Genomic DNA, 27,881 nt, shown 5'->3' with positions numbered 1-27,881 from the left:
TGCTTTGACCATTGAAAAATATTTTAATATATTGTTATATACTATTCAATTAATTGTGAACATACTTTTTACAATAGAATGTATAGGTTGTTAAGTATCGTAACAATTCAAATCATAAAATTTTCTCATGCATGTTTTCTTGGAAAACAATCAAATGTACAGTTTGCATATTGTTTGAAACGCCACGTGTACAATAAATTCAATTGTGAATAATAGAAACAATATATTGAATGGTTGGAAATCTTGTCAAGATACAAGAAAATGTATTGTAACCCATAGATCTTATTGTTAAACAATTCTCGATGAACATTAGAGAAGGTCCCAAGTGCAAGTGACAGTTTCTCTTGGTTTACTCTCTCTTTCAATTATTACGGCAAATTACAGTAATTTCCAACAAATTCTACAGTGCATATCGAAAGTTGATGGTTTTTGCTATAATCCTATGTGAAGTGTTAGATGGGAAGGTTGCTGATTGGACCGTAATACTCGAAAGAGAAAGTAAACAAAGAGAAACTGTCATTTGCACTTAGGACCTTTTCTCGTGTTTGTCTTCAATTGTTTATGATGTAAAATAAATGGTTTATTTTCATACGGGAAAGGCAACATTGGCCATTTGGTGCTATCAAATTTTGTCAGAAGAGTTCTCATTATTATAAAAATGTCTATGTGCTGCTGGCAACACTTTTGTTTGACATGAAAGTGGTCTAGATAAGTGTCAAAATCAACGAGCCAACACACACACAATCGCCTAAAAACGCGATTCGCTCTCCAAAGTTATCGCTCTTCTCGTTTTCGCTTGCTCTCGCCCATCAGTGTCGTGAAAGAAAATGGGAAAAAATGCAAATGGCGGTCGTTGTTATTGTTCGCTGGTAACAAACGAGCTCGATTTTCGGTAAATGGTGCCCTTTTCGTAGCAGTAAACGGCCGGAAAATATCGTGCGATGTTAGTTATAAACTTTTCGAGCGTTTTTGTGTTGTTGGTTGCGGTTAATTGAGTGCTTAAAGTGGATTTTTGCGTGCGAAAAAAGTGTGTCACCATCGACGGCTCCGCTGCGGAGCGAAAAGGCTCAAATGGGTAAGAAGCTGTGCTTGGATTTTCGAGTGATTTCCCCCCAGTGTAGAAAAATTACCAACGCAATCCGTTCCCACTGGGTTGGTCGATGGAATAATGAAATGAAAAGTCTGGTAATATGACCGTTTGTTCCTAGAAAGAAGGAAAGTGATTTTTGCATTCGTATGATTTGAATCCAATTTTCAAAAGTGTAAAAAGTGTCCATGAAAAGTTCGTGTTCGAAAGTGTGTTCGTGTGAAACGGAGGAAAAAGAAGATGCCTGTGAGACGGGATAGAAAAAGCAAAGTTCGGCTTAAGTAAAAAAAATTGTGATTGACGTTGCTTATCCACAAATATTGCGGTTTAAGGACGAACATATTTCGCCAGAAAGTGCGAAAAACTGTGCAGATACGAATTTTCATCAAGTAATTTCGTTAGTGGTTACATGCGAGTTTTGTAGAATGAGGCCCTCCCCATGAAAATAATATATTCTCATCATAATCGCCGTCGTCGTCAAAATCAAAATGGCTGCTGTTGCCTTCACTCGCCCTCTTCGTCGTTTTGCTGCTGCTACTTGCGAGATGCTCGCCGATCGTGGCTCTCACGGTTCACGGAACACTTTTCAGTGTGCGTGCGTGTGAGAGATCCTGCTGGCTCGATGCTTGTGTTGGTGATAATAAGGGCTAACTTTATTCGAATCTCACGCACACATGCACGAATTGACTTTGCGTCATGATGAAAACAGAAACTCGCTCTTTGCCTGTGGCGAACGTTCCGAAAGGGCCTATGTAATTACAAACTGAAAATTTGAATACATTCTCTTGGAACGCATTAGTGTATAATTGGTATTGCATTTAAGAATGTTACGGGTAAATTGTTCTATTTATTGTGTGTTATTTTTCATAATTCAATATTAAGGCTTAAGTTCAAAGTAGCCTTACAATGTAGCTGTGAATTTCAGAGCCCAGTTAGAGGAGCAAAATGGATTTAATTACTCAACGTTCGATAACAACAGCTATATTAGCACATGGAATGGCTAACAAAATGGCAGTTTGTATCAATAGTTATAACAGAAAGTTAAGAATGGAACAACGATAAATTAGTCACAGTACCTGTATCTTTCTGCAATCCGTAGAACTGTTCCACTGATTCATCCTATACTGGAAGGGAATAGAGAATTCAATTGTTACAGTAATAACGTTTCCAGCTTAGTCTTTTAAAACATTAAATCTGTATGAAATGTTCAAAACGACGAATGTAACAATGAGAGATTCTCTTTGTTTACTTTCTCTTTCGATTATTACGGTACTTTTAGCAATCCTTCAGTAGAATTATTTACCGATAATAATAACCAAAGTTATCATCTTTGAATCTGCACTGAAGAAATTACCGAAAAAAAGCATTAATATTCCGCAATAATCGAAAAAAAAAAATAAACAAAGAGAATCTCTCATTGTCACATTCGTCGTTTTAAACATTTTATACAGAAATGTTTAATTCTGGTAACTTTTTAAATTATTCTGTATAAAATGTTCATTACGACCTAAACAAACCGAGATTTTTATTGCATTTTGTTAGGAATGTCCTAATACACGCACTACCCGAACACCGTTTCTCGATTCACTAAAAAATCTGTCAACACATTTGACGTATGTCGAAATCAATGCGAAATAACAATTAATGCTACTTTCGTCAGTTGGCAATGTTTTGACCAGTGTACAAAGCATAAACAAAAGTGTATGCGCGGACTTACGACAAAATAGTTTTTTACGAAAAAGCAGATATAGTGTGATATTATGAAAGTGAGACTTGCTGTAGAGTTGGAGATATTTAATGGGATCGAGTTGCTACTAAGCTAGTTGAAAAATACGCCTATTCATTTGGAAAGAAACTGATTTGTTTTCAATCGTAGAAATCGTTATGAATCTTTCTTGATATGCAAAACTAGCTCTTACTAATGCTTTCGAGCAAAACTGGCTTTCACACAAGTGCGAGTAACAAAACGACGAATGAACACTGACTTTCGCAAAACGACTTAACTAACAGAAGCAAAACAACTTATGTGTCAAGTCAACCAGGAAATAACGAAATAACCTACCATACTGTCCAATGTACATGATCAAATTCGACGTAAGTGTCGTTTTTGCCTAAAAGTTATTTTTGTAGTTGAAAATTGTGAATTAGTCACTATGATACGATGCACGCATACAAATTGGATGATTTAGTGAAGAGATGAAGTTGTTTCAATTACTCGTTTTTAAATAAGATTTAAAATTGTGCGATTATTTTTCAACATCGCTTTTCTCGGTTGAGCTGAAATATTACATTCGTCGTTTTGAACATTTTATGCAGTATTTATAAGAGTACGAAGTTAGGAATAATCCTATGAAAACATTGAAGTTTTCATATAAAAGATACCATACCATAGAAAGATTCACGTCATCCAATTATTCAATGTATTCGTGAACATTTCATGGACCCATATAACATATCAACTCAATTTTCTCAGAGATGGTTGAACCGATTTTTATAAACTTATAGTCATATGAAAAGGTTTTAAATTCTATAAAATGCCATCGATTTTTATCTGGACACGACTTTCGGTTCTGGAGTTTTATGGAGTGAAGAAAATCATTTTCAAAAGCATGTTTTTATGCATGGCGATGTAAAAACAAATAAAATCCTTCTATCTCGCTATATAACTTTTAGATTGTTCGGGTCTTATCAATTGACGATAAAAAAAATTGATTTTGAACATATCGATTCCCAGTTTCGGAAGTGCCGGAAATAAAGACCAAAAATTTTAGAACATAATTCAGGGAACTATTTGTGTTTAACTCGAACCGATTCCGGGTATATCGGGTATACCTGTTTAATCCACCTAATGATGCCTTTCTCGTATAACTCATGTTTTCATAAACATTACCAAGGAATTCTTATGAAAACCTTTTTTTCGAATCTCAACAAACCAGTTTGTTTGAACATACACCAGTACAACCTTTTTTAATTTATGAATAACTTTGAGCCAAATTTATAGGTTAGAAACACACTTCGCCCTATTGTACCGGAACCGGAAGTCGGATCCGAATAAAAGTCAAAAGCAGCCAATGAGATCGTGGAAGCTTCCATTTGAATTTTTTGGGAAAATCTATTCAGCCGTATCTGAAAAAGTGAAGAGGGTTCCGTTTTGGAGTATTTGACCACTATTTCCGGAACCGGGAACTGGAAACCGCTATAGGTGAAATGGGTTCGTTTGGGTTAGTTTTGAACCAAATTTATGAGAATTTTTCCGTTCTGTCTTTCTCTATACAAAGGTATTAGAATTGCTGGAGAATTCGATTTTCGAACGGAACCTCCTCGGAGATCCATCGTGTTATATACCATTTGACTCAGCTCGACGAGATAGGAAAATGTCTGTGTGTATCATTTTAGCGAGCTTAGGCTCGTTTGAAAGCTACTATTGAATTGTGGATCAAGTTCGAAGATCAAATGACTTACACTTCCTGTTACGGAGACATAATGGTATAAGTGATGTAAACGATTAAGTGCACATTTTTCATCGGTTGAAAAAAAAATTCTCGGAGATAAAAGAATCGATTTCGAAAGACAGACTCGTTTGAATGCTACTGTTAGGTTACTAGATAAGCTCACATTACTAATGACCGAGGATAAAATCTTAATTCTATATCAACTTATGGTAACATGATACCTTTCATTTGAATATAAGCTTGTGGAAATCGATCCAGCTGTTTCTAGAAAATTGGAGTGATTTCCGGTTTGGAGTTCACGATCACTTTTTTCGGCACTGGGGACGAAGATCCGGTATACTCAAAATTAATGTATTTGAACACCAATCAGACCTGTTCTTTCGGTTAGTTGGAAGTATTTGGCATGATTTTTCCGTGTCAGGTATAAAAACACGCACTTGAAAAATGCAATGGATTTTTGAAGAATTCGGAACTCGCCTGAGAATTTCAGAGGATTACGATGCCATGCCACAGAATTATGTTAAATTAGGGTATTTCGATACATTTTATAAAATTTTAAGGTCTGATCTAATTAATTTATAATTATAGACCGCTTGTTGCTACGTTGCTTTTCTTGCTACTCCAATATTGAATAGGATCAATTGATCACTGCACGATGATGCGCAGGAACGCACCCTAACTTGGGAGCTCCTATATTTGAAACCTTTCACGACATGAAACAAGAAACCAGTGAATTAATTTTTGGTTGACATTATTCCGCCGAATACCACTATTTAGTGCACTCCTACTAAGGGAACGAATCAATCGTAGGAGAATGTTCACACTAAGTTTTACAAAAGTGGTTGAAATTTTTATTTGAATCGTTATAGAAATTTCTGCCATTTACCTTTTCAAGATAATTTCATTTAACCGTCACCGAAGGCTATGCTTCAGGTGGATTCGAATTGTTTCGATTTAAGATTTTTCCGATTTGTCTCCCGCTCCAGGATGCTATTGACTTGCCTTTTTGCGAATCTATTCAGGTCCGATACTTCCGGAAACGTAATCCGGTGTTCGGTATAATCAAAGTCCATTCCTTTGGCCATAAACTAACATAACTTACAAATTGGATTAATTTTGAGTCCAATTTAGAATTTTTTACATAAATATTTAGGAATTTGTTGGTCTATTTTTGGCAGAGAATTTTTCATTAAACTTATTTCGTATTATCAATACAATAGAAGAATTCGGCGCTCTGCACGTCGAGTAAATCTATCAATAACTTCATCAATAAAACCGCTTTGATGTTGCAATTGAGACAGCAATTTGTTTTCAACTGTCAGAAGCATAAGCCACTGAAGCTTGTCCTGAAGGTGTTCATATAAGTTCTCGCAGACCCAAACTTGACAGAGAGAATAATAAATCTCAGAACTGAGTTGAGTAATTCCTTCTCTTTTTGAATCCATGCAGTAACTCACGTGCACGAAAAAGACACTAACACAGCGACAAGGGATACTGGAAATTTTAGGTTGGATATGGATATATATGAGATGGGTGTTACGGCAATGTGACATGAAAAGATCGTTTGGCTGTCATTGACCAGCAAGCGCAAGTAGCTTAGGGTGAATTTGTGCATATTGTACTTTGAACAAAATCGCTCATTATTTCATACACGACATCACGGTTGCTAAATTGTGCACACTTGGATTTAGTTCGAACATTTGTCGTTGTCCACAGTCATACCTCAGAAATCGTTGTTAAGCAAGACGATCACACTTCTGGAGAGTTATTCGCATCATCCGGAATACCACAGGGAAGTCATCTCGGACCGTTCATAATTTAACTGTACTTCAATGGTGTTAATTTTGCTTTGGAAGGTCCTCGTTTATCGTTTGCTGATGATGTCAAGATCTACCACATCATCCGCAACTTAAAAGACGCAGCGACAATTGTTGATCTTCGCAGAGTGGTGTATAGTTAACCATTCCATGTCGAATACTTTCTGAATGGATTGATGGGAAGATCGACTAGCATTAAGGAGCTTGGCGTCCATCTCGATGATCAATTTACATTTCAGAATCACATCAGCTTCTCGTAGCTTAGCATTCTTAACGAGGATGATTGAGCACTTTACGTACACCATCTAAAATCAGTTTGGAACCCCTGCTACCTGAACAGGGCTCATAGAATCGCAGCGATATAACGCAGATTTGTTCATTTCGCTCTTTGCGATTACCGTGGAACGATCCTCATCAACTATCGAGTTATGAAATGCTTAATCGATTGTCACACGTTTATATTCAAACAAATAATTTTATTTCAAACAAATAAAATTATTTTTTTGAATATAAACGTGTGACAATCGATTAAGCATTCCATGAGATGTAGTGAGTTTTTTTACGCTACTTCCAGAACTGGTATTCAGGGACCAGCATGACCCAAAATGGTTCGTATGGCGATAAATTGATATGACAAATAAATTGGAATAGTTTTGAGCCAAACTTCAAAGATTTTTTGGTATCGTCATTTTCTACGATGGTTTGACTTTTAGAAATTCCATTATCCTGGAATTCCATAGTCGTAAGTCGGAATCGGATCAAATTCACCAATTTTGTATTGGATCATAATGCTTTTAATTTGAATTTATGATTATGAAATTCGTTTTGGCCTTATTTTTAGAAACGGTTGAGGTCCTCCATTCCCGATAGTTTCGGAAACGGAATTCGGAAATCGGTGTAGATGAAATCCTTTAAATTCACTTCAGGGATTGTAAACCATTTCTTTTGAATCTAAATTTGTGAAATGGTGAGAAATCGTAGTGTTTTCCAATTCACAGTCGAAAACCGAATACTGTTAAAACTGGAATAAGTTTATTTGATCATCTACAGCAGGGGTTCCCAAACTATTTTGGGTCAGGGATCCCTTTACTAAAATCAACAAATTCCTTTGAAAATTCATTTTTTTTCTTATTTAATATTGATGTAAAATACTTTCTGAATGAATTTCTGTGGATGGTCAAATTAACACAACTTTTTTAGCGAAAATATTCCAAATAACAACTTATATCAAACAACAGGGGGTTGATTTATAGACCTCGTCGACCCCCACAGTCAGTTTTCGTTTACGTCGACCCCCGCAAAAAGAATATCGACACCAAGGGGTCTATATCGACCACTTTGGGAACCCTTGATCTACAGGGTCCGCCATGTAACTTTTTTTTTAAACATGCAATAAAACACAAACGGTTCATCCGATTTCAAAATTTATCTCTGGCTTGTCCACATAACATTTATCTTTGACAGCCCCCCAAAGAGAATAGTCTAACGGCGTCAAATCACAGCTCCGAGGCGGCCAAACAACACCCGAATTTCGACTGATAATTCGATCTTCGAAGACTGTGCGCAGAAGATCGATCGTAGCGTTGGCTGTGTGGCACAGAGCGCCGTCTTGTTGGAACCAAATGGTGTCCAAGTCTTCCTCTTCAAGTAACGAGAAGAACCAATCACTAATCATGGCGCGGTAGCGCTCGCCATTGACCGTGGCGGCGGCTCCTGCCTCATTTTCGAAGAAAAATGGCCCAATGATGCCGCCAGACCAAAATCCGCACCAAACCGTCACTCTCTGAGGATTCATCGGCTTCTCCATGATAACGTGCGAGTTTTCCGTTCCCAGATGCGACAATTTTGCTTATTAACATACCCGCCGAGATGAAAATGTGCCTCATCCGAGAAGATGATTTTTTGGCAAAAATCGGCGTCTTCTTCAAAGTAAAACGGCACTATTTTTACGCGTTACTCAAGCGTATACACAACCATTTTTGTTCAGCGGAAGGATAAAACTAAGTTTCTGTCAAATCAGAAGTGACACTAAGGTTACCAATGTCGAAATAACCGCTAGTTAAAAAAAAGTTAGATGGCGGACCCTGTACTATCAAAATCTGCCAATCCGATTAATTTATGTGAAATGGACATTTTCACAGTGTTGGTGATTGCCGAAAATTTGACAGAAGCTGCTATATTGCTATCTATATTGTATACAACATTTTCAATCCGGTAGAAGATGCTACAAGAACTCGAGTCTCTCAATGCATGAACCGCGAGAGAATTTTTCTACATTTCTTCGCTCCACTTCATACTCTGAGTATTTCACGGCCCATGAAAAAATATGCAGTCTGATAATGATCGTTGCTGTGTGGAATTTCCCAAGAGAGGATCGCAAGTTGACAATTATCGCAGAAAATCGAATCGATGGTTCATCTTGATGTTTCTCATACTAGGTTGCAATATTTCAAAACCCTAGTGTGGAGCATTCACATACATTATCATAGACACAACTTATACAAAGGTTATATGCACATCGCAATTATCCACTGCCCATACAGAATCGGATCGCGAAACGAGAATAAGCGACCGTTTGTTGCTTCAGAGAGGATCCCCACAGCAGCGTGCTAACCTTTGGTTCTCAGAAATGTCATCGAGAGAAATTCGCTCTCGCACTGGTGTCGATTCTATGTTAAATGAGCCATGCCGGGTGTTTGTTGTTGCGATGATATTAGTCTCTCTTTGATGGCACTGATTCAATCGTGTGAAGAGTGAACGTTCATTGATACGATAAAAGCCATCCTTGCATTTTCACACTATCTCCTGAATCTGAAGTCGGATCTGATTTTAAAAACAAGTAGTTTTTATGAGATCTTAAGATCTTTCAGTCGGATGACGGATATAGTGTGATGGGTAAATCCATACCTTCCACACAGCCACACCAGGGTTCGATTCCCAATCCCGTACATAGTCAGTCAGAAAGTTTCTCTGGTCCCAAGAGGCGAATGACCTTAAGGTTAAAACCTCTATAATCGCAACAAAAAAAATCTTATTTGAATTTCAGATGTAGAGAATCGGTTCAGCCGTGTAGGAGAGAAACGAGTGTTATTATTTTAATTGTTTGGATAAATCGGTTAAGCCATCTCCGAAAAAATTGAGCGAAATTATTTACAGTTACTATCTTTTTAGTTATAACTATGTGTGGGTTATCATTTCAAATTCAAAGACAATGCAGAATTTCTTTAACACGTCACAGTCGAACAATTCCAATTCTAATTTTGATTCCAAGCGTCATTCTGTCGTGTTATTCAATGAAAAACGGCAATAGGCATTTTTTTTATAAATTTTATATCAACTTATAAAAACATAATACTCTTCATTGAAATCTGAGTTTGCGAAGATAGGTCTGGCCGTTTTGGAAAAATTGGTATTTGATTATCAACCAACCATACCTACATAGTTGAAGTATTACGCTTTTTGAATGTATTTGGTTTGATTTTTCCGTGTCCTGTATAAAAACACAATCCTGAAAATTAAATTCATTTACTTATCAACCTGTAACGGAACCGGAAGTCGTATCCGGATAAAGTTAGGTAAAGTTATATGGAATTGTAGGACCTTTCATTTGAGACTTAGTTTGTGAAAATGGGATGAGCGGTCTCTGAGAAAATCAAGTGCACTTCATTTTTTTGCATATTGTATCCCCTTACTCTGCCGGCGAACGACCGCAACTTGGTTAAAGCCGGGTATAAATAAACGATATATATATATTATCCCCTTACTCCCGAACCGGAGGTCCGATCCGTGTAAAATTCAATAGCAAACCTTTCATTTGAATCTGCTCATATTTCTGTAAGATGTCAATAGGACTTACAAAATTGGAAAAGTTGTCGACTTTGACCTTGTCCACCATTTTCAGGAAGTATTTGAGTTTCTTCTTTGAGAGCTGAAACTGGTTTCTGAGGACCAGGATAGAATCATAGAAAGATTTAAAATATGGATTGATTTGTTCAACTATTCCATAGTAGGATCACAACACAAGAACGTTGATACTGATGTAGATGAATGAGAATTAAATTTAGTTTGAGCTTTTGGAACTTCACTATTGCAATGATTTAAGTAATGTATGGCTGTATCGATATTTCCCAAAACAATTTCATAGTTCACATTGATTTCGATATCTGTTCTAAGGTGGTAGAATATATATCTAATTGAATTAATCATTGCTTAATTTGAAACCCTAAATATAATTGGTAGATGATCTGAATCAAGGTCAGCTCACTACAAATGTTACATTGATCTGCTAGAATCAGATCAGGATTTTAGAAGAATTTCTCATAGAGGATGAATTAGTTGGGCTATTGGAAATAAAACTGGCTTAAAACCAGCGGAGAGTTCATCATGAAGAACTCGTATTTTCAGATTATTTTTCTGATTACTCCACGAGAGATGCCTAGCATTTGGAATCCTATTAGGAAAAAAATAGATCGGTATCTTGTGCGTTTTTACAGACGTGTTTGCAAGCGAATTACCACCATTTAAACAGCGTATGTCCATATGACAATTTGTTGTACCACTTCCGAAGGGAACGAAGGAAGCTTTGTACAAAACGCTTTGAAATTACATGCATAGATTCTTGTTAGTTTTCCAGAGTAGCAAGCGTTTATTTTAGGAATTGTTCCTTATTGATTTATTTTTAATCATATGTATACCCGAAAAATAATAAAAACAGTCATGTGCGCTCACAAGAAATCGGTTTCGTGTAACCAAAACCCCTAGATCACGAGAAAAAGGCTTCATGCTTTTCTTGTATGCACTGGTAATAATGAATATTTCCTGTTTATACATCGCGATGCCCGAAAAGTAATTCAACCCTCAATTAGCGGGCGAGCCTATTGTAATGTTCTTTTTTGGACATGGGATATCTGTTCAAAGTTTGAATTAAACGAATATTAAAAATAACTAAACAGGGGCGATTTAGGCCTATTCCAAAAAACGGGAAATTGAAATCGACAATTCACTTGCCACCCTGAATACTATTTGATCTATATGACGACCTATCTATCGATTAGTAAGTCATCACAGTAGAACGCTAGACTTACATAGACGGGGAGACATGAGATAAGAACTTTTGAGCACTGTTATCTACTTGTTTAATCCTGACACACAGAAAACAACGAAGAAAAATTCAACAAACTGATTTTGTTTCACAAGTTATCGGTTCTCCAATTTTGTTAATTTAAATTTTCATAATTTCCAATAAAAACAATCTAAAATGGCGCACATATTAGCGGCCCTTACACGATCATTAAAAGTTTCATTACTAAAAAGTAATGACACTTTTAATGATCGTGTAAGGTCTACGAGTTCAGTAATGAAACTAGTAATGATGGAATTCCGGATTTTCCATCATTACCAACATTTTTCCTTCTTCTTATTTTTTGTGGAAGTGCTGAATATCTTTGGAACTATACGCGAAAAAATGACAAAGTGTAGATTTAAATTGTTAATATTTCATTAACCTTAACGTTTCAATGGCAAATCAAATTTATTTTCAGCTAAACGAAAATAAAAATATTGCTATTGCGATTGCTGGAGTAGTTACAAATACTCATCATTAATAATGAACGTGTAATGCTAAAAAGAAATGATGTACAGTAATGCAGTAATGACGAGCGTTTGAGCAGAAGTGTCATTACTTAGTAATGACACTTTTAATGATCGTGTAAGGGCCGCTTTTGAGCTTCTCCCTAGGTTGGTTGTAAACAATTGTCTTCCTGTACACGCGATACCGTCCAAAGCTAAGTTATTCTGATATATTCAAATGGTACTTCAATTTGATTGGAAAACTTGCCTTAAGCGGTTGAACCTCAAAAAATTATATCCGCTGTTTTTTCAAAGAAGAGCGAATCTTACGAAAGTAAACAAATCGAATTTCTCTCACCTACCAATAAATGCATCAAAATCCTATAATTTTGCCTAAAAATTCGTATTCTCCAAAAATCGCAATCTTAGTAATACAAAGAACTATAAAGCGCGAAACTGCCATTCCATTTGTTTACGTAAGTTTCGCCATCCGTGTTCCATGCCAACAAACAGGGTGATACTTCAATTGCTAGTAAGAAAGGGCTAAACTATTTATTTTCTTTATTTTAGAAGGTTTCCGAACCTTTTACTACTGGAAATTTACTACACGAGACGATAAAATTACCCGCAGATTTGTCTTAGTCGAACCAGTTTCACGAAAAATGCGCAAGGGCGTAACTTCATAATTCACACAGAAACTATAAAAGTAAACAAATAGAAAAAGGGCGAAACTCTTTTTATGTTAATTTATTCAGTGGATATAGAAGGGAACTGGTTACATTTGCATGCCTTTTAAAGATAAACCAACAGTTCATCGACTAATCAAAAATTGTTCTGAGAATATAGGATAATTCCTAAATAGGATTTGAAACCAAAGTCAAAACATTCATCGACGTTTTACTCCATTTGCTGTCCCTTTTTGAAAAACAGCTGATATGATCATGTAAAAGCGGAAGTTTGATTTATTTATGATAGTTTTCATTTGAAAAGAACAGTAAACACGCGTCTTTTTTTACGTGGATTTCCGAAGTTACGCGTTTTTTTTAAGCGGACTTCCAAAGTTACGCGTTTTTTTTCGGCATAAAAAAAAATTGCCTTTTTGGAAGTCTCATAATTTTTCTTGTACCAAAGTCGATTTTCACAAAAAAAAAACTTATTTGAGATTACACCAGATCTGGACGTTTCATGCATTTCTAAGATATTTGGCACAAGAAAATTTTTTTTTTCAGTTTGAAGGTTTTTTTTGCGCGGATTTCCGAAGTTACGAGAAGATATAGGCAGCGCTCATGTCAAAGAATATCGTGTTAGGTTTTCTGCGACCGGATAACGGAAAAGTACCAATTTTTGTACAATCTAGAGATTCATGCATTTGTGTGTTCACGCGTTTTGAATGCATTCGTTTTTGAAACTTTGCAATTATGTTATCAGATAGTACATCTTTCGCTCTGCTAAGTGTTTTGTTAGAACGCCGAAAATAAAGTTATTATTAGTAGACAACATAGTTCAAACATTTGTTTTTTTGTTTCTGTCCACTTCTGCATCACATTAAATCGCCCTTATTCTGAACAACGACGTATTGGTTTTTCGATCGAATATGGTTCGGTCGAATCCTAGCCACCTTTGATTTTGCTGGCGTTATTAGGAATACGAATGAAATACGATCAAAAAAACGATACGTCGTTATTCAGAATAAGGGCGAATATTATAAAGTTAGTAGCGGACTAGGACAGGACCAGACAACTGGCTTCTTTTTCCAGAAAAATATGTCTATTCTTATTCCGGTTGCTTCCTGTTATAAATAATACATTCCTCGCGATCACTGTTGCCAGTAGAGATAATTAATCATTCTGAAAAGCTTCTCCCCTTATAACATGCGATTATTTATCATTTGAAAACACTTAGACAAATGTTATATCATTCAAAAACATAGCTCTGAAATCATTTTGATCAGATGCTTGTTTTGAATAAAACGTTTAGATGAAACAGTTTAATAAAATTTTTCTGAAACACATTTTTGGGTTATTAATTTTTGCAGCTTTATATCAAACCACATTGTTACCGACGATACTGACAACACTTTTTCTACCACCCTGCAGTAATCTTAATTTCAACAACTTGTACTTGCTTATGTCAATTTCAAACAATCACGAGCTGGTCCGCAAATGGTTCTCGAAGTGAACTAACAATTGTCAGGTCATTTCCTAGGTAGCGGACAGAACAAATTACTTCCAAAAGGGATCATTTCGCAACTCTGGCATAAGAGAAACGAAGTCTTGGTATTACATGCCTTTTTTGGAATTTTACCGAACTTCGCCACCGATCTTTATTGTACAGAACCGTTGAATGGGACAACCTGGGAAATAAGAAAAGCACTGTTATTGTATACGTTTCTTTTTCTTCGGCTTTAAGCAAAAGTACTATTGAAATAATGAACTAAACAGACAGTACGCTTCCCAAATCTGCTAATCAGATCACTGTGTTGATAAAGGAATTTGTGTGTTTTAAAGCATCTCAAAATTGTTAAATGTAGTAGTAGGCACGAAAGACTTAAACAGACAGTGAGACAATCAGAAATTCGTTCTATGGTGGGATAGAGGGTACACATCGTAGTCGCAGGAGGAGCGCTGTTCGTATCGCTGAAAAAAAAACAAAAAACGCGGATCCAATGAGTAGGAAATCTGCGATGAGAGACTGCCACGGGAGCGCCTCTGCAGCACTACTAAAGTGGAAACGCCAGTACAAAATAAAAAAAAACTGTGACATGACTCTCGGCCCCAGCTCAGGCCTGCTCTCAACTTCAAACTCACCGCAACGTGAACGGCGCAAAGGAAACCTCCTCTGCTCGCACCCGGAGTGGGACGGGAAGTCTTCTTTCTGTGGTGTTGCCGTTGTTGATGTTCCCTATTTTTTTTTTCAAACGAAACACTACTGTGAGACGCTGGCCAGTGCTGGTGAGTCGTGAGGAGTGTCGTTGACTATTCCTACATGAATGGTGTGGCCGTGCAGCAGCGTCAATAATAGGGTAGCTATAGCGTGTGGCATAGGAGTTTCGCGGTGGTATTTGTGTACAAACCATACGAGAAGGTCGACTGATTGGGCGCATCGGTCGCGAGATTACTGCGTTCGTTCTCTGTAAGGGGGGGGGGGGGGGGGGGGGGTGAGGTGGTGTGTGGTGTCAGTTTACTCTGGTCAGCGAGACGGACTGTGGAGAAACAGGATGGCCTAAGGCTGCACCATTAATCATCGGATATCTATGACCAAAAAAAATGATTTGGTTCCCAAGTATTGAGTTGGGACATAGTGGGGAACTCCCTCACAACTTTTCATCACGTCTGTATGAGCAACAATTCGATTGAAGGTGGTATTAGTAGTAGTTCCAGTAGGAGACTTGGCTCATGTTTTTGTGTGGCACAACCACACAACACACCGATGAGCGGTCTATGCGAATGGAAAGCTGAGGTTGCGCAAACCTTTGAAAGTTTTTTTAGCATCACACTCACTCAAACCTTTTCAGGAGAATTTCATTCATAGTATACGGTTGAGACAGTAGGGTTCTCAGTTATACTACTACCATTCGCGCATTGCCGTCTCATCAAGCGTAGGACAGTTTGTACGGGAACGCATTGCGAAAGAGTGGTGATTATTTATGGTTTATTTTATACATTAGAAATGCATCTCAATTATTAAGCAAAACTGCCAAAAATATTAGTCCTTCTTCTCCTTCCATGATACACTTTCGAACATCACAACAATATTTTTTTTATTGTACTATTTTCTTAGCAATACCTTTCTTATAATTGTGAGCATTCCGAGACTCATTTTGTGAAGTGGGACACAACTTTGTTAAATATATCTATCCTTTGAATTTAGGTTTGGTAAAATAGGTTGATCCATTATTAAAAATCTAATCACAATGAAGCTGAATCGCGTAGAATTTAAAAACAAATTATGAAACTTCTTTAGTACGAACTCAGTTTTAGTAAAAATTATTTTTGAGGGAATTATCCTGGGTCAGCTTCTAAATTCTCAATCAAAAATCATACATTTGTAAACCTAGGCGCCACCGGTCTTTAGAAAAAAACTGTTTTAATCAACCCAGTAGTATAAGATGCCATTCTCATATCACTCATATTTTCAAAAAAATGACTAAGAGATTCTTCAAAAAAAATCATTGAATCATGAATAAAAGCAAAAAAACGTTCTCGGAATGTTTAATCAGTGCCTTCTGATCCGGAAAATCGTCTTCTGTATGATGGTATGAGATTTTAAACACGCTATGCTCTGCGGATTCGGACGAAATTAAATCGCAATATGTGACATCGTGAGACCTTTCCTTTGTGCTTAGGTTTGTGGAAATCGGTTTTGGGAATCTGCGAGAAAAAAGTGAGATCCGTATTAGAGTTTTTGACGACTGTTTCCGGGACTTCCGAAACCGGGAACTGAGAACCGATATATCGGAAATCAAGTTGTTTGGCCATCACCTAACAACACACGAACAAAATAAGAATTATATGACTAACTCAAATGACTATCCGTTTCATACGTCGACATGTTTATTAAAATGCTCATGAAACTGAATTTTATGGCTTCTTTTCCTGTAATTCCGGAACCGGAACGTTCAATGGCCTAGATTTATCAAAATCGGTTCAGCCATCTCAGAAAATTGAGTGCATATTTTTCCCACTTTTTTGAACATATCACTGTAATTCCTGAACCGGAAGATGGATCCGGATAAAATTCGTAGAACGGGAAAGTAACGAACTGATTCGAATGGTATATGACACTCGCTTTTTCCGGGCCTCGGTTTAAAAGTCGATTTCACCGTTTTTTTTGTGCTTGAGCGAACACCCTTGGTTACTGCTCCGTTACTGATCAAAATTAGCTGAAATTGTACAGGAAATTTCTAGATGATCCGACCTGGGACTGGTAAATCATCCTTCAATGTACATCTTCTGGTAATCCCAGAATTTATTTATTGAGCGCCGGCCAGAAGTTTTGATTCACAGTTCTTATTCGCGAAAACTGAAGAAAAGTTGAAATACTATCGCGTATTTAAAACTATCGCGTAATCAAAACTTAATTATTTTTTCTAAATGAAATTACCTACTACAAAATTAACGAGTGAATAGAAATTAGACAAAATAGTTGATTCATTGTAGTGACATATTCTAGAAATTATATCAAATCATTTTAAATCATCAAAAGAAAGGTTTCACGCGGGCCTTGATTGTTTAATATTTCCTCTTTATTATTCACCGCGAAAAATGGTTAATTTGTTATATTGGATAAACAAACAAGTAACTATGTTATCTCTGTTGTTAAAATTGTATTATTAACGGATCTTCGCAATTTTTATCATTCAATTTATAATCGTGAAAGACAAGCAATAACATGGAAGAAGATAAAAATATCAAATAAAACTTTTCTCAGAAGGTAGCCGGATAAATTGAATGAAGTTTAATAAAGAGATAATTTAGTAAAATAGAGTAATCAGATGTGAAACGTTGAAAAAATCTGATAACTGAAGGGAAAAAAACTACTGCAGTTGTTGCTTTTTACGACAGGGAAGCAGGAACCCAGTGGATCTATTCTAGTTTTTTTCCGCCGGATTCCACACGGAATCCAGGCTGGTACTGTCCGGAGAAAGATAAGAGGTACTATCAATCTCCTAGTGGATTCCAGCCCCTAGTGATTGCATAGTTTTTTTTTCTATAAGAGAAACGCAAAATCTTAGCATTAAAATATTTCTCAGTATTTAAATCTGAAATACCGAATGTAGACTGCTTATCTAAATAGTTTATTTTTCTTTGAAAGAGGGATTGTGATATTTTTGAACGAGGTCTGGTTATCAAATGTTTGAAAATTTATATCCAATGATTCCACCCATATAAAAACCTATGAAATTCCGTCACTGTACTTTTTAAGGTACTTCCTCCCTATGGAGTTTTTTAAAGTAAGTAGGAGAAGATGTTCGGTTGCCCCCCACCGTAACTTTTGACATAAAGCAGGTAGCGTCTTTCCGACAAATGTCATGTGTGTGTAATAGCAGCATGTTCTTTTAGTGCCGAATTCCAAAGCAAACAGACGCTTGTACTTTTTGCTAAGCTTAAAACAAATTTTAATTGCGTGAAAATCAACACAACAGTTTTTTATGACATTTTTTATAGTATCATAAATTGAAAAGCATCAATCGGAAAGGTGAGAGGATTGAATATTTATGAGGTGAAATCGATCTATTTCGTGATTTAATACCGGATGCTATCAAAATTTCCGCAACCAAAGTTTTTTTTTAGTAATTTGGATGTAAATTATCCAATTTCTTAGTAAACATGTAAACCTTTTTTCGTGTAAAGACTTTTTACAGACTTAGAACTTCGATTGCATGCAGACATTCGTCAGAAATTATACAGTTTTGAAAATTGGCAAGATCTTTTCGTTTTTGCTAGCAAAACTTATTGTATCACTTGGCATCTCGAGTGATATGCAACACATGTACAACTTGACGGTTTCAATACATTCGTCATATAAGTAAAAACATTGGTTCTCTGGTTCTGTTAGTCATGACGACTTCAGGCAAATCGTCCAAGTCAAGCAAAATAAACTTTAATGCACTGATTAATGCTATTAAACGTTGTTTAGTTGGTAAGAAGCCAATGAATTCGACTGCAGCAACGTATTCAATGCCGCGAAGCCGGTGGAAGACCGGTCTAATCAACACCAAAGGCGCCACAATCCAAATAATTGGCAAAGAGAACCAAGGCGACGTCACCATCAGACAATGAAGACTTTTGTTCAAAATGCCTCCGAAAAGAAAAGTTTTTCTTTGCATAATTGCAGTTTTTTCTTTGCATAATTGCAGTTTTTTCTTATATTTTTCCATTTTCGGCGAAATTTCTTGGGGTGCCGGTAACCGAACACCTTTTTTGAAATGGCCAAAATTTATCACTTTACTAAATTTATAATAAAGTTTTTCCAATCGACTGAATCAACTTAGTTTCCTATTCAGTTATTAGCTAGGGACTTTAGCATTCCATTGATGTATAGATGTCTGCATAATGTGCACTTAGTCAGAGGTTATAAGCTTAAAAGAAAAGGGTGCCGGTAACCGAAAAATCCCCCCTAATTCTTCCCAGTTCATACAATTTTTGCAAAAGCCAAATACCTCGGTTCGTTGAGTTATTTCCAATTACTGTTGCATTTGGAACAGTAGATTACTTTGGCGATAGAAGTAAGATTGAATACTACTTTCTTTTCCAGGACAATTCAAGCTGCAAATTAAGGGAAAACATTCATTCTAGTACTTCTACACTGAAACCGCTAATTCGGTAACATTTCCAGAGTTCTCAGGGCAGCTTCTATTTATTTTTGAAAAGGTTGTACTCGGCGATTACTCCGGAACTCCGCAGGGTAGTCATCTCGGGTTTTGATTATTCTTACTGTACTTCAACGACATCAGTTTTTCTGCCCTTGTCTATCGTTTGCTGATTACCTCAATATCTATTATTATAACCGAAATGCGGATTTTTTTTCCAACGTTTCGCTGGAATTGGCAGTTAAGCTTCGTTGAGTGGTGTATAGTGAATCGTATGACAGTGAATGCTCGACCGTTATGGCCACGAAGAAGAAGCGGGATTTCAACATTTTTTAGTCGTATACTGCTAAACATCTCTTTACTATTCAATTGTTCGTTCAACCCCTGAGTCTCAGTCGTTTGTTGCTAGAACGTCGTATGAAATTCAAATCACAGTTTTCTGATAGTTATATGTATCGTATGAAACAGATTTGAGCTCATAAAAAACCGTTCATACGAAACAAGTTATAAATCTCGTACGTTCAGTTTTCTCAGTGTAGGTTCGAAAAACTAATACCACTTTCAACATAGTTAAATGTCACTATATTTTTCCATTCTCATCAACTTTCGAAGGAAGCGGTGTTGGTAATGTTTCTTATTCTGATAGTATTGATAATATTTGGAAATGGGAACGGAACGCGATTAACCGAATAAATTCCAAAAAATAATTAAGATTAGTTGCACTCTAAAATCAGCCCAAGACTAATGAATGTTTTTTTTTTTATTTTTCTTCAGAATGGCGGCCGATAGTGACGGTGATCAACAGAATAACAACCAGTGCAGCAGCACGCTGAAGGCAGTTGTCATTTGTGAGGGAAATCTCCACGATCCCGATTTTCAGTCAAGATTGGACGGTCTGGTCGCGAAACTAACCACGCTGGTTGAAGAGCCAGCCGATAACGGGAAACTGACGGTGGACAAGGTAAATTTATGCTTTTTATTGTCTTTTGATCGGCTCAACATTTCACAATTGTTTCGCTTCTTAGGTGGAACCATGGAACAGTGTCCGTGTTACGTTGTCCATTCCCAAGGATGCAGCAGTAAAACTGCGCAAGCTGGCCGCGGAAGGGAACAGTGCTCTTCGAGCGCTTGGCATCCTATCCGTACAATTAGAGGGCGACACAGTTCTGTCGCTTCGGTTAGTAGGGCAAGAAATAGTACTGAGGACGGGTAAGCATCAGTTGTTCGAACAGTACGCCTCCAGTTTGATCAATCCTTTCTTGTTTCTTCCTTCAGATAATTCTACCACGGCTGGACCAACTGTTAGCGGTGGTGCCAATAGTGGCTTAGGGGAGCTCACTCGAATACTCTCCCAACAACAACAACAGCAGCAGCAGCAGCAACAACAACAACAACAATTACAATTGCAACATGCACAGCAACAAATTTTTACACAGGATTCTTTGGCTGGTCCCTCAAAAGCTTCTACTCCTCACCTTCAACCAAAACAGACACCATCGCCAGCTGCTGCAATTCCCGTGACGTCTGTGTCAATGGCGAACGGTCCCCTAGCACCCGAAAGCACCATTTTCAAATCCCCAAACACTATCTGTCCCATGGATGGTAAACTACCAGCCCACGTGCCAAATGTGGTGGAAAGCTGTGAATATCCATTCGAGAGCATGACCCAGGCAAGGGTAATTCAGCGAAGGGAAAATACGCTCGGTGTAGTGTCAACCGCATCCGGCTCAAGTAGTGTGAATAAAGTACCCAGTAGCAATCATTTTGTTGCTCCTAATCCACCAGTAGCACCACCACCACCACCACCACCACCTCCACCGTCATACCAAGTTGCAGTTGGTACAATACCTGCGGTAAAAAGTGCTCCTGTGACAACAATCGCTGTAAACGCGAGTGGCAGTAGTGCCACTACGACGGGGCCAGTGGGGAATGTGGCAATGACCAGTCCACTATTGGTAAATCTGCTACAGAACGAGAATGCTATTCCGCAGAGTTTAGCAGCAACTGGCGGATCAAAATCGACAGTGCCGACCATCAAGCATGAACTTCTGTCGTCCGGCAATAGTGGGATGGGTTCCAGTGTGGTTATTGAAAAAGTCCCAAGCATTATTGGAGTTGCGTCAAATTCTAGTAAAGTAAATGTTATCAATGACAATGAACTAAGTGTGAATAGTGGTGGTCTGCAGAAGACATCGTGTATCGTAACTAATAGTAATAATAACAATCCAGTGCATCCAGTGATCGGCAACAGTGTCGGCGGTGCTACAGCGTCTGTTGCACCGACCACAGCGGTACCAAACAGTGTCGTTGGTACACCGAAGACAATATTAGTGAATAATAGCATTGCTGGTGTTGAAACCGTGGCCACTGATTCAGCGACCGGACCAGCAGCGATCAGTGCTAGTGCTAACAGAAACCCTAATAATAATAATAATAATTTAATGACAAACACTAGTAACATAAACAATACCGCTAGTAACAATCAGAATGTTTTAAATGTGCCGCCTTCTCTAGTAACTCCACCAATGTCAGTGCCTTCTTCAAACAAAAACGTTAGTGTGCAACAACAACAACAACAACAACAGCAACCAAGATTTAATCTCGGCCCCAGTGGGACTACAGCAGTAAAGCCTTCCACGCCGCAGCAAACTATGCGACCGCAGCAGGTTTTGGCAGTGGGAATGGCTCAACAACAGCAGCGACCTCTTCATCCACCCTCTCAACAAGCGCATTCTCTGCAAACGAGCTTAAATCGGTTCCCAACGCAACCACAACATTTACCGTTCCGACAGCCATCAGCACCTCAAGTGCAGCAACAGCAGCAGCAGCAGCAACACATTGGCAACTCACGGTGGCCAGTGTCACAGTCGATGGACTCAGTCACGAAGTCTAGTTATCAGGAATTTACCCGCTATCAGATGCAATACAATCTAAGTCAGCAGCAGTTGAGCATCAAACAATCTCAACAGTTACAGACAGCAGCCACACTCAGCGGTGGAAGTGATTTGCTTGGGCTTGGAAATTTCGGTGATTTGCCCGATTTCACGAAGAACGATCTTGATTCGCTATTGCCTACGCTGAACAATGCCGATCTGGAAGGAGCTTTCTTGGACGAACTTGACCTAGGACTTGAGCAATCTTTGACACCCACTGGAGCCAGCGGAGGACTGATGAAGCCTTCTGAAAGAAAATGGAAGCAACAGTTTTTAATTAATCCACTAACCGGAGAGCTGGAGGAAACTCATGTGGAAGAGACGGACGAAAACGACGAAGAAGCGTCAAAAAGTTTTCCAGAATTTCATTCGGAAATGTCGAACCCACTGTACTCCGACGATGACACCTCTTGTAGTACGGGATTCTCGAAATTCACGTCGGATGTTAGCGATACGGAACGATCGACGACGGCGGATGGCGCGACTTCCAGTGGGTTCGGCAGTATGCCGCCTGGTCCAGCAAACAGTTTCATAGGAAAGCTGACAAAACCGAGCAAAGTGAAAAAGGATAAACTGAAAGATGGAACTAAAAGTTCCACGAAAACGAAAGAGAAGAAACCACGCGAGAAAAAATCATCATCGTTGAAGCAGATAAAAACAAAGGCGAAAATTGTTTCTACGGAAAGCGGTGGTGAATCACCCGGAAGTCAGGAGAAAATTAAACTTCGCTTGAAACTGGAGAAGTCCGAAGCTATCAGTGTGAGCTTGGTACAGCCTACACAGATAAGTGTAGGTGGAACCAGTAATAGTAGTAGCGGCGGATTGGGCAGTAGCAGTATCAATAGGAAAGTGCAATCATCACAAGTGCTAACAGTGACTCCCGGTGCACCAAGTGGGATGGGAATCGTTCCCAGCTCATCGGGGGTAAATGTAGCTGCTATGACTCCGGTGCAGTCGTCGTTATCTTCAAGTTCGCTCTCTTCCTCCATTTCTTTTGCCACCACTGGTACTGTAACGCAGCAGCAATCACAATACCAGCAAACGTTAGGCCCACAAACTCTTGGCAGCAGCAGCTTTACGGGCACTAACCACAGCGTTGGAATGAACGTTTCCAATAGTAGTAGTCCATGCTTGCAAACGACGTCTCCTGCTGGCGAGGAGCTTCGGGTACCCCCTTTACATATTAGTTTGCGAGGTAAAAATTCCGTGGTCATCAAAAATTCCAGAAAAGATCGCAAAAAGAGCCAGAGTGGCGGCGAAGAAGATAGTGACGGGTGTAACTTTCCACTCGGGAAAAAGAGTTCGATCAAACGAAGCAGTCATTCCACCGATAGTCGGATAACTATGGTCAAAACAAGTGAATCGAGTATTCGGTTAAAGATTGAAGATTCCGGTTCGCCTACCGATCCTTCCTCATTGCCATCCTCACCGAATCATCACAACCATAACAGTACCAGTAGCGCAGGTAGCTCATCAATGATGACGCCAATCGCTGGTGGTGGTAGTTCAAAAGCGAATTCGAATAAATTAGAAGATCTGAATCCACCGGTATCGCCGGCGGTTGTTGGCCCAGCGTTGATGTCGAGTGATTTATTGGGATTCGACCAGCAACATAAACGAACAGCACCGGAATCCGTTCATAGCCCCAATGGGTTGATGTGTCCGGAAAAGAAACGTCGATTGAGCGCCGGTTTAGGAGGTAATCTGCAGTCAGCGGGAACCGTAGATGAGCTCGGTGTGAATGCAAATAGTAACAGTGCAGCGACCAGTATCAATGAAATAAATGAAATCTATGAAACTTTAATCTCGTCCACCGCGGGTGGTCCTATTGGTTCGACGAATGTTGGCACTTTGCCACAATCGTCTCTGCTAGCAGCGGCAACGTCGTCAGCAAAAAACTTGAAGAGCTCCAGCACGAACAACAGTATCAACAACAACAACAACGCGTTTGGCAAATGCATTAGCAGCGGTAGCAAAAACTTGGTCAAGCCAACGCAGTCGAGCCCAACGACGTCGTCTGTGTCATCGCCTGGAGCTCTGGCAGCTGTACCGAATACTATGAGCTCGACACAGTCCTCGAAACAGCCTTCTACTGCATCTCCTTCAACCGATGGTGCGCAAAGTAAAAAATCGCCTCCAACGGGGAGGATCAGTTCCGACAGTACCACCGAGGACCAAGAATCTGCCGCCGGTGATGATAGTACTACAAAACATAGCGGCAATACATCAAACACTACCTCAGCAGAATCGGAAGTCTCCGCCGCCAGTCAGCGAATAAACAACACACACCACCATCATCACAATCGTCCACCGGATCAACCGGGCGATTCGCCCTCGACCAGTCTGGAGCAATCGATGAACCAGCAGCAGCCAGCGCCAACGATAGTCGGTGCCAGCAGTCATCTGCTAACGCAGGGAGTGAGAGGTTCCCCTGGATCTCAAGCGCAAGGTGAAGATAGTGGAATCGAATCAATGGACGCTCTGTCGGAGAAGAGTCCCCATCAGGTGTCTCACAGTCCACAGGGCAACGAGCCGAACAAAATGCTTCGAATGGATAGTCCAAAGGAAAAAACACCGACCGCCACGGTAGAGTTGAAGGAACCGTTGAAGAACGATTCGGGTACTACGAACAACAACAACAGCAATGCAAGCTTGGACGAATACATAGATATCGAAGCTGCACTGGCCAAAATGGAAGGAATCAATGAGCTGCAAGTCACGACCAAACTGAACGGTGATCATTCGACCCTAATAAAACCAAAACAAGAATTGGATCTGTTGGTGGGTCACAATGCATTGCTTGACAGTGCAAATCTTAGCAAAATTCTCGACGACATAGACGACGACGAACTAGTGCTGTCGGCGGATACTGCTGCTGGTTTAAAGGGCAAAAGTATTGATGTGTCTTCCAGTGAAAACTTATCCCTGAAACAGCAGGAGTCGTTAGTGGTAAAAGGAGAAGAGGCAGAAGACTGGCATGGGAAGACAAGGAAAAAGCTACAACATCAGCAGCAACAGCTTAAGGGAGAAGTAAATGATATACTCACTAGTAGTAGTAACAACAATCTGACGGATAAAATCGAGATTAAGCTGAATACCAAGCAACTCGTATTGGAGGATTGTTGTAGCAATAAGGAGGTGTTATGTTTAAAAAGCGAATGTGATAGTAAGATAGAAGATTGTGAAGCTGTAATTAAAACTGATCCCGAGGAGGCTATCGTTAGTAGTTTAAATCAACAGCAGAGCTGTAACAAAAGCGGCTCGGATAGTAATAGTAATTTTAGTAGCAGCAATCTGTCGGGCACGAAATCACAGGAATCTGCTAGTATAAACAAGGAAGGAGGTTGTCCTCCTACTGACGGTAAGGAAGCCAAAAATGGCGAAACTGACAGCGTTCCTGAGCTGAAGCCCCGCCACGAACAACCACCGCTTTACAGCTACTCTAGTGAAAAGGCTCGCGAACGGCGAACTGCTGCCAATTCTACTTCTTCCAGCTCCTCCTCGGCAACGGTAATCGAAATAATCGATTTAGACGATTCGGGTAAATCCAATGACTTGGAACCCCCGCAACAGGTCCAACCGAATAAACAAATCGATTCGCCACTTTCAATTGATATCCCATTGCACCCAGAGTCGGCCGAAAATCGAGTGCGTACACGTGCTTCTAGTAAACTGGAAAGTCCCTTGGAGCCTCCCCGACAGAGCCCGTCAGTTGAATCACCGGCAGCCGAAAGGTTGAAGAATACTCTCAAACATGCGACCCCGCCAGCGAATTCAGCAACGTCAGCAGTCGGTAGTGGAGTAGATCGCTTGAGTCCCAAAACGCTGCCGAAAGTCGGCAAACGAAAACGCCAAGGGTCGGAAAGTTCGACCCAGTCATGTGTCAGTGATGACATAACTATGCCGACTCGAGCGAAAAAGCCTCGAAAAGCAGCAGTTGCAGCGGCTGCGGTAACAAACGCCGAGAAACAAAAGAAAATCGGTGCAAGTCGTAATACGCAACACAGGAAAGCAGCAACTGAAACGCCTACTTTATCGAGTACTCCAGTAATCCGGGTTGTAGCAGTTCCAGCGGCGGAGGATTCGTCCGACAGTGATGAACCCTTGATAGAGATAGCGGGTAAATTTCGAAACTCTAAACTAACTAAACCAAGTACTTCTTCTACTACCAATCCTTCTACCACTTCTACAACTACTACTTCGACTACAACGTCATCATCAACCTACTCCTCATCCTCCTCTACAACAGGTACTGGATCGTCGTCTACATCGGGACCAGCTGCTAGCGAAAAAGAAAAAACACTTCGCAATCATAAAACACCGTCCTCTGCTTCGAAAAATGTCAGCAATACTAGCGCTCAGAACTCGTCTCCGTCGTCCACGGCATCAACGAATAGCGTTGGTTCGGGTAGCGGAGTTTCAAACGCCCATTCCCACAAAACCAACGCTCATTCTAGATCAGTTCACAGTGTACCGACAGCGGCCCACGTTGCAAATTCTGCTGCATTAGCGGATGAAAAAATCAGTACTCGTCGAAGTGTTCGTATGACAACGTCGACTCTTTCGACGGCTGCCATGAACAGCAAAGCGAAAGCAAATGCTGGCAACATCGCAAGTGGAACTCCAAATTCTACCTCGACTGGCGGAACTAGCAGCGCAGAAAACCATCGCGAATCAACACATCATCACAGCGTTTCGCATCACAACAAAGTTAATCATGTGAACCACCAGCACTCGTCGGCAACCGGGATTGGAAGAAGTTCTGCGTCCACACCAGCGGTAGAAGGAAAAGTCAGTTCGGGATCCCACGCAACATCGGCCACAACAGTCGATCCTGGAGTGACCACCACCGAAGTGCGACGGAAAACAAGAAGTGCTGGTAAGCTAACTAATAAACAGTTAATTGATAGCGTGAGTTACCATTGTTAATACGTGTTTTTTGTTTTGTTTCAACCAGGTCTTGAATCAACCATCGAGGGCCGGCGGAGACGGGTGTCACGCGATAGTAAGTGACCAATCGCTTGCGCCTCAGCCGAGACTAGCTGCAGTAACACCATCACCGAAACCGCTGGAAGCCTTGGCCTGCGTCGTAGTATTCGTCAGTTATACGATTCACATCAGCGACAAAAGCACCGTTTTCTCTATTCTCATTTCTTTGAGCATTCGGACGATGACAATGAAGAGCGAAACGACGACAACTTTGAAGCTGAACTTAGCGAGCATAACAACAACGTAGTCGTAGATTTCATGGCTGATGCGGATGGCACAATAGCGAACGATATCAACAAGGATAGCGACGACAGTGATGATCCACTAGTTCATGAGGAGGTTGATCCCCTCTCTACAAACGGCACCGATCCGCTTCCGCTGGGTAGGACATCCGATGTGGGCAGCAATAACGAAAGAGCGGTAGTTGAGGCGCAGTACAATGGTAGACCCACCCGATCAAAGCACACGACCGCTGGTAATGTCGGTGGGACCAGCAACGCCGCTGGGGCACACGAGGATGACGATTCCTATGCTAGCGAAATCATTCTCACAACCAACAGTGATTGCAGTCTGGACGAGTTTGTGTCGTCAGATGACGACAGCAATGTGGAAATATCTGTGGTAACTATATCTCTGTACTGATGATCAGGATCATTTCTTTCTTTGTGTGTCTCAACGAGTTGCAACTGCGTTGAAAAAAAAAAACAATTCATTTGCTATTTT

At 39.6% G+C, this 27,881-nt stretch overlaps 1 protein-coding gene across 3 annotated transcripts; it reads left to right on the top strand.

Annotated features, from left to right (window-relative positions):
- Positions 1 to 837: 837 nt before the first annotated feature.
- On the top strand, positions 838 to 27,266 carry LOC131427436 (serine-rich adhesin for platelets-like). 3 transcript variants are annotated; one of them, XM_058590618.1, is made up of 6 exons: positions 838 to 1,075; positions 20,011 to 20,197; positions 20,262 to 20,445; positions 20,512 to 26,289; positions 26,419 to 27,048; positions 27,127 to 27,266. In XM_058590618.1, exons 2-6 carry the CDS (start codon positions 20,012 to 20,014, stop codon positions 27,180 to 27,182), a joined length of 6,834 nt encoding a protein of 2,277 aa, XP_058446601.1. In that variant the 5' UTR covers positions 838 to 1,075; position 20,011; the 3' UTR covers positions 27,183 to 27,266. The 3 variants fall into 3 exon arrangements, with proteins under 3 accessions (XP_058446601.1, XP_058446599.1, XP_058446600.1); XM_058590616.1 differs by having other exon boundaries at positions 20,512 to 27,048; XM_058590617.1 differs by having other exon boundaries at positions 1,075 to 1,185; positions 20,512 to 27,048.
- The last annotated feature ends 615 nt before the right edge of the window (positions 27,267 to 27,881 follow it).

This window comes from Malaya genurostris, chromosome 2 (genome assembly GCF_030247185.1).
Source record: "Malaya genurostris strain Urasoe2022 chromosome 2, Malgen_1.1, whole genome shotgun sequence".
Taxonomy (NCBI): domain Eukaryota; kingdom Metazoa; phylum Arthropoda; class Insecta; order Diptera; family Culicidae; genus Malaya; species Malaya genurostris.
Note: the sequence above shows the minus strand (reverse complement) of the source record. Positions and strands in the feature narration are given on the sequence as shown.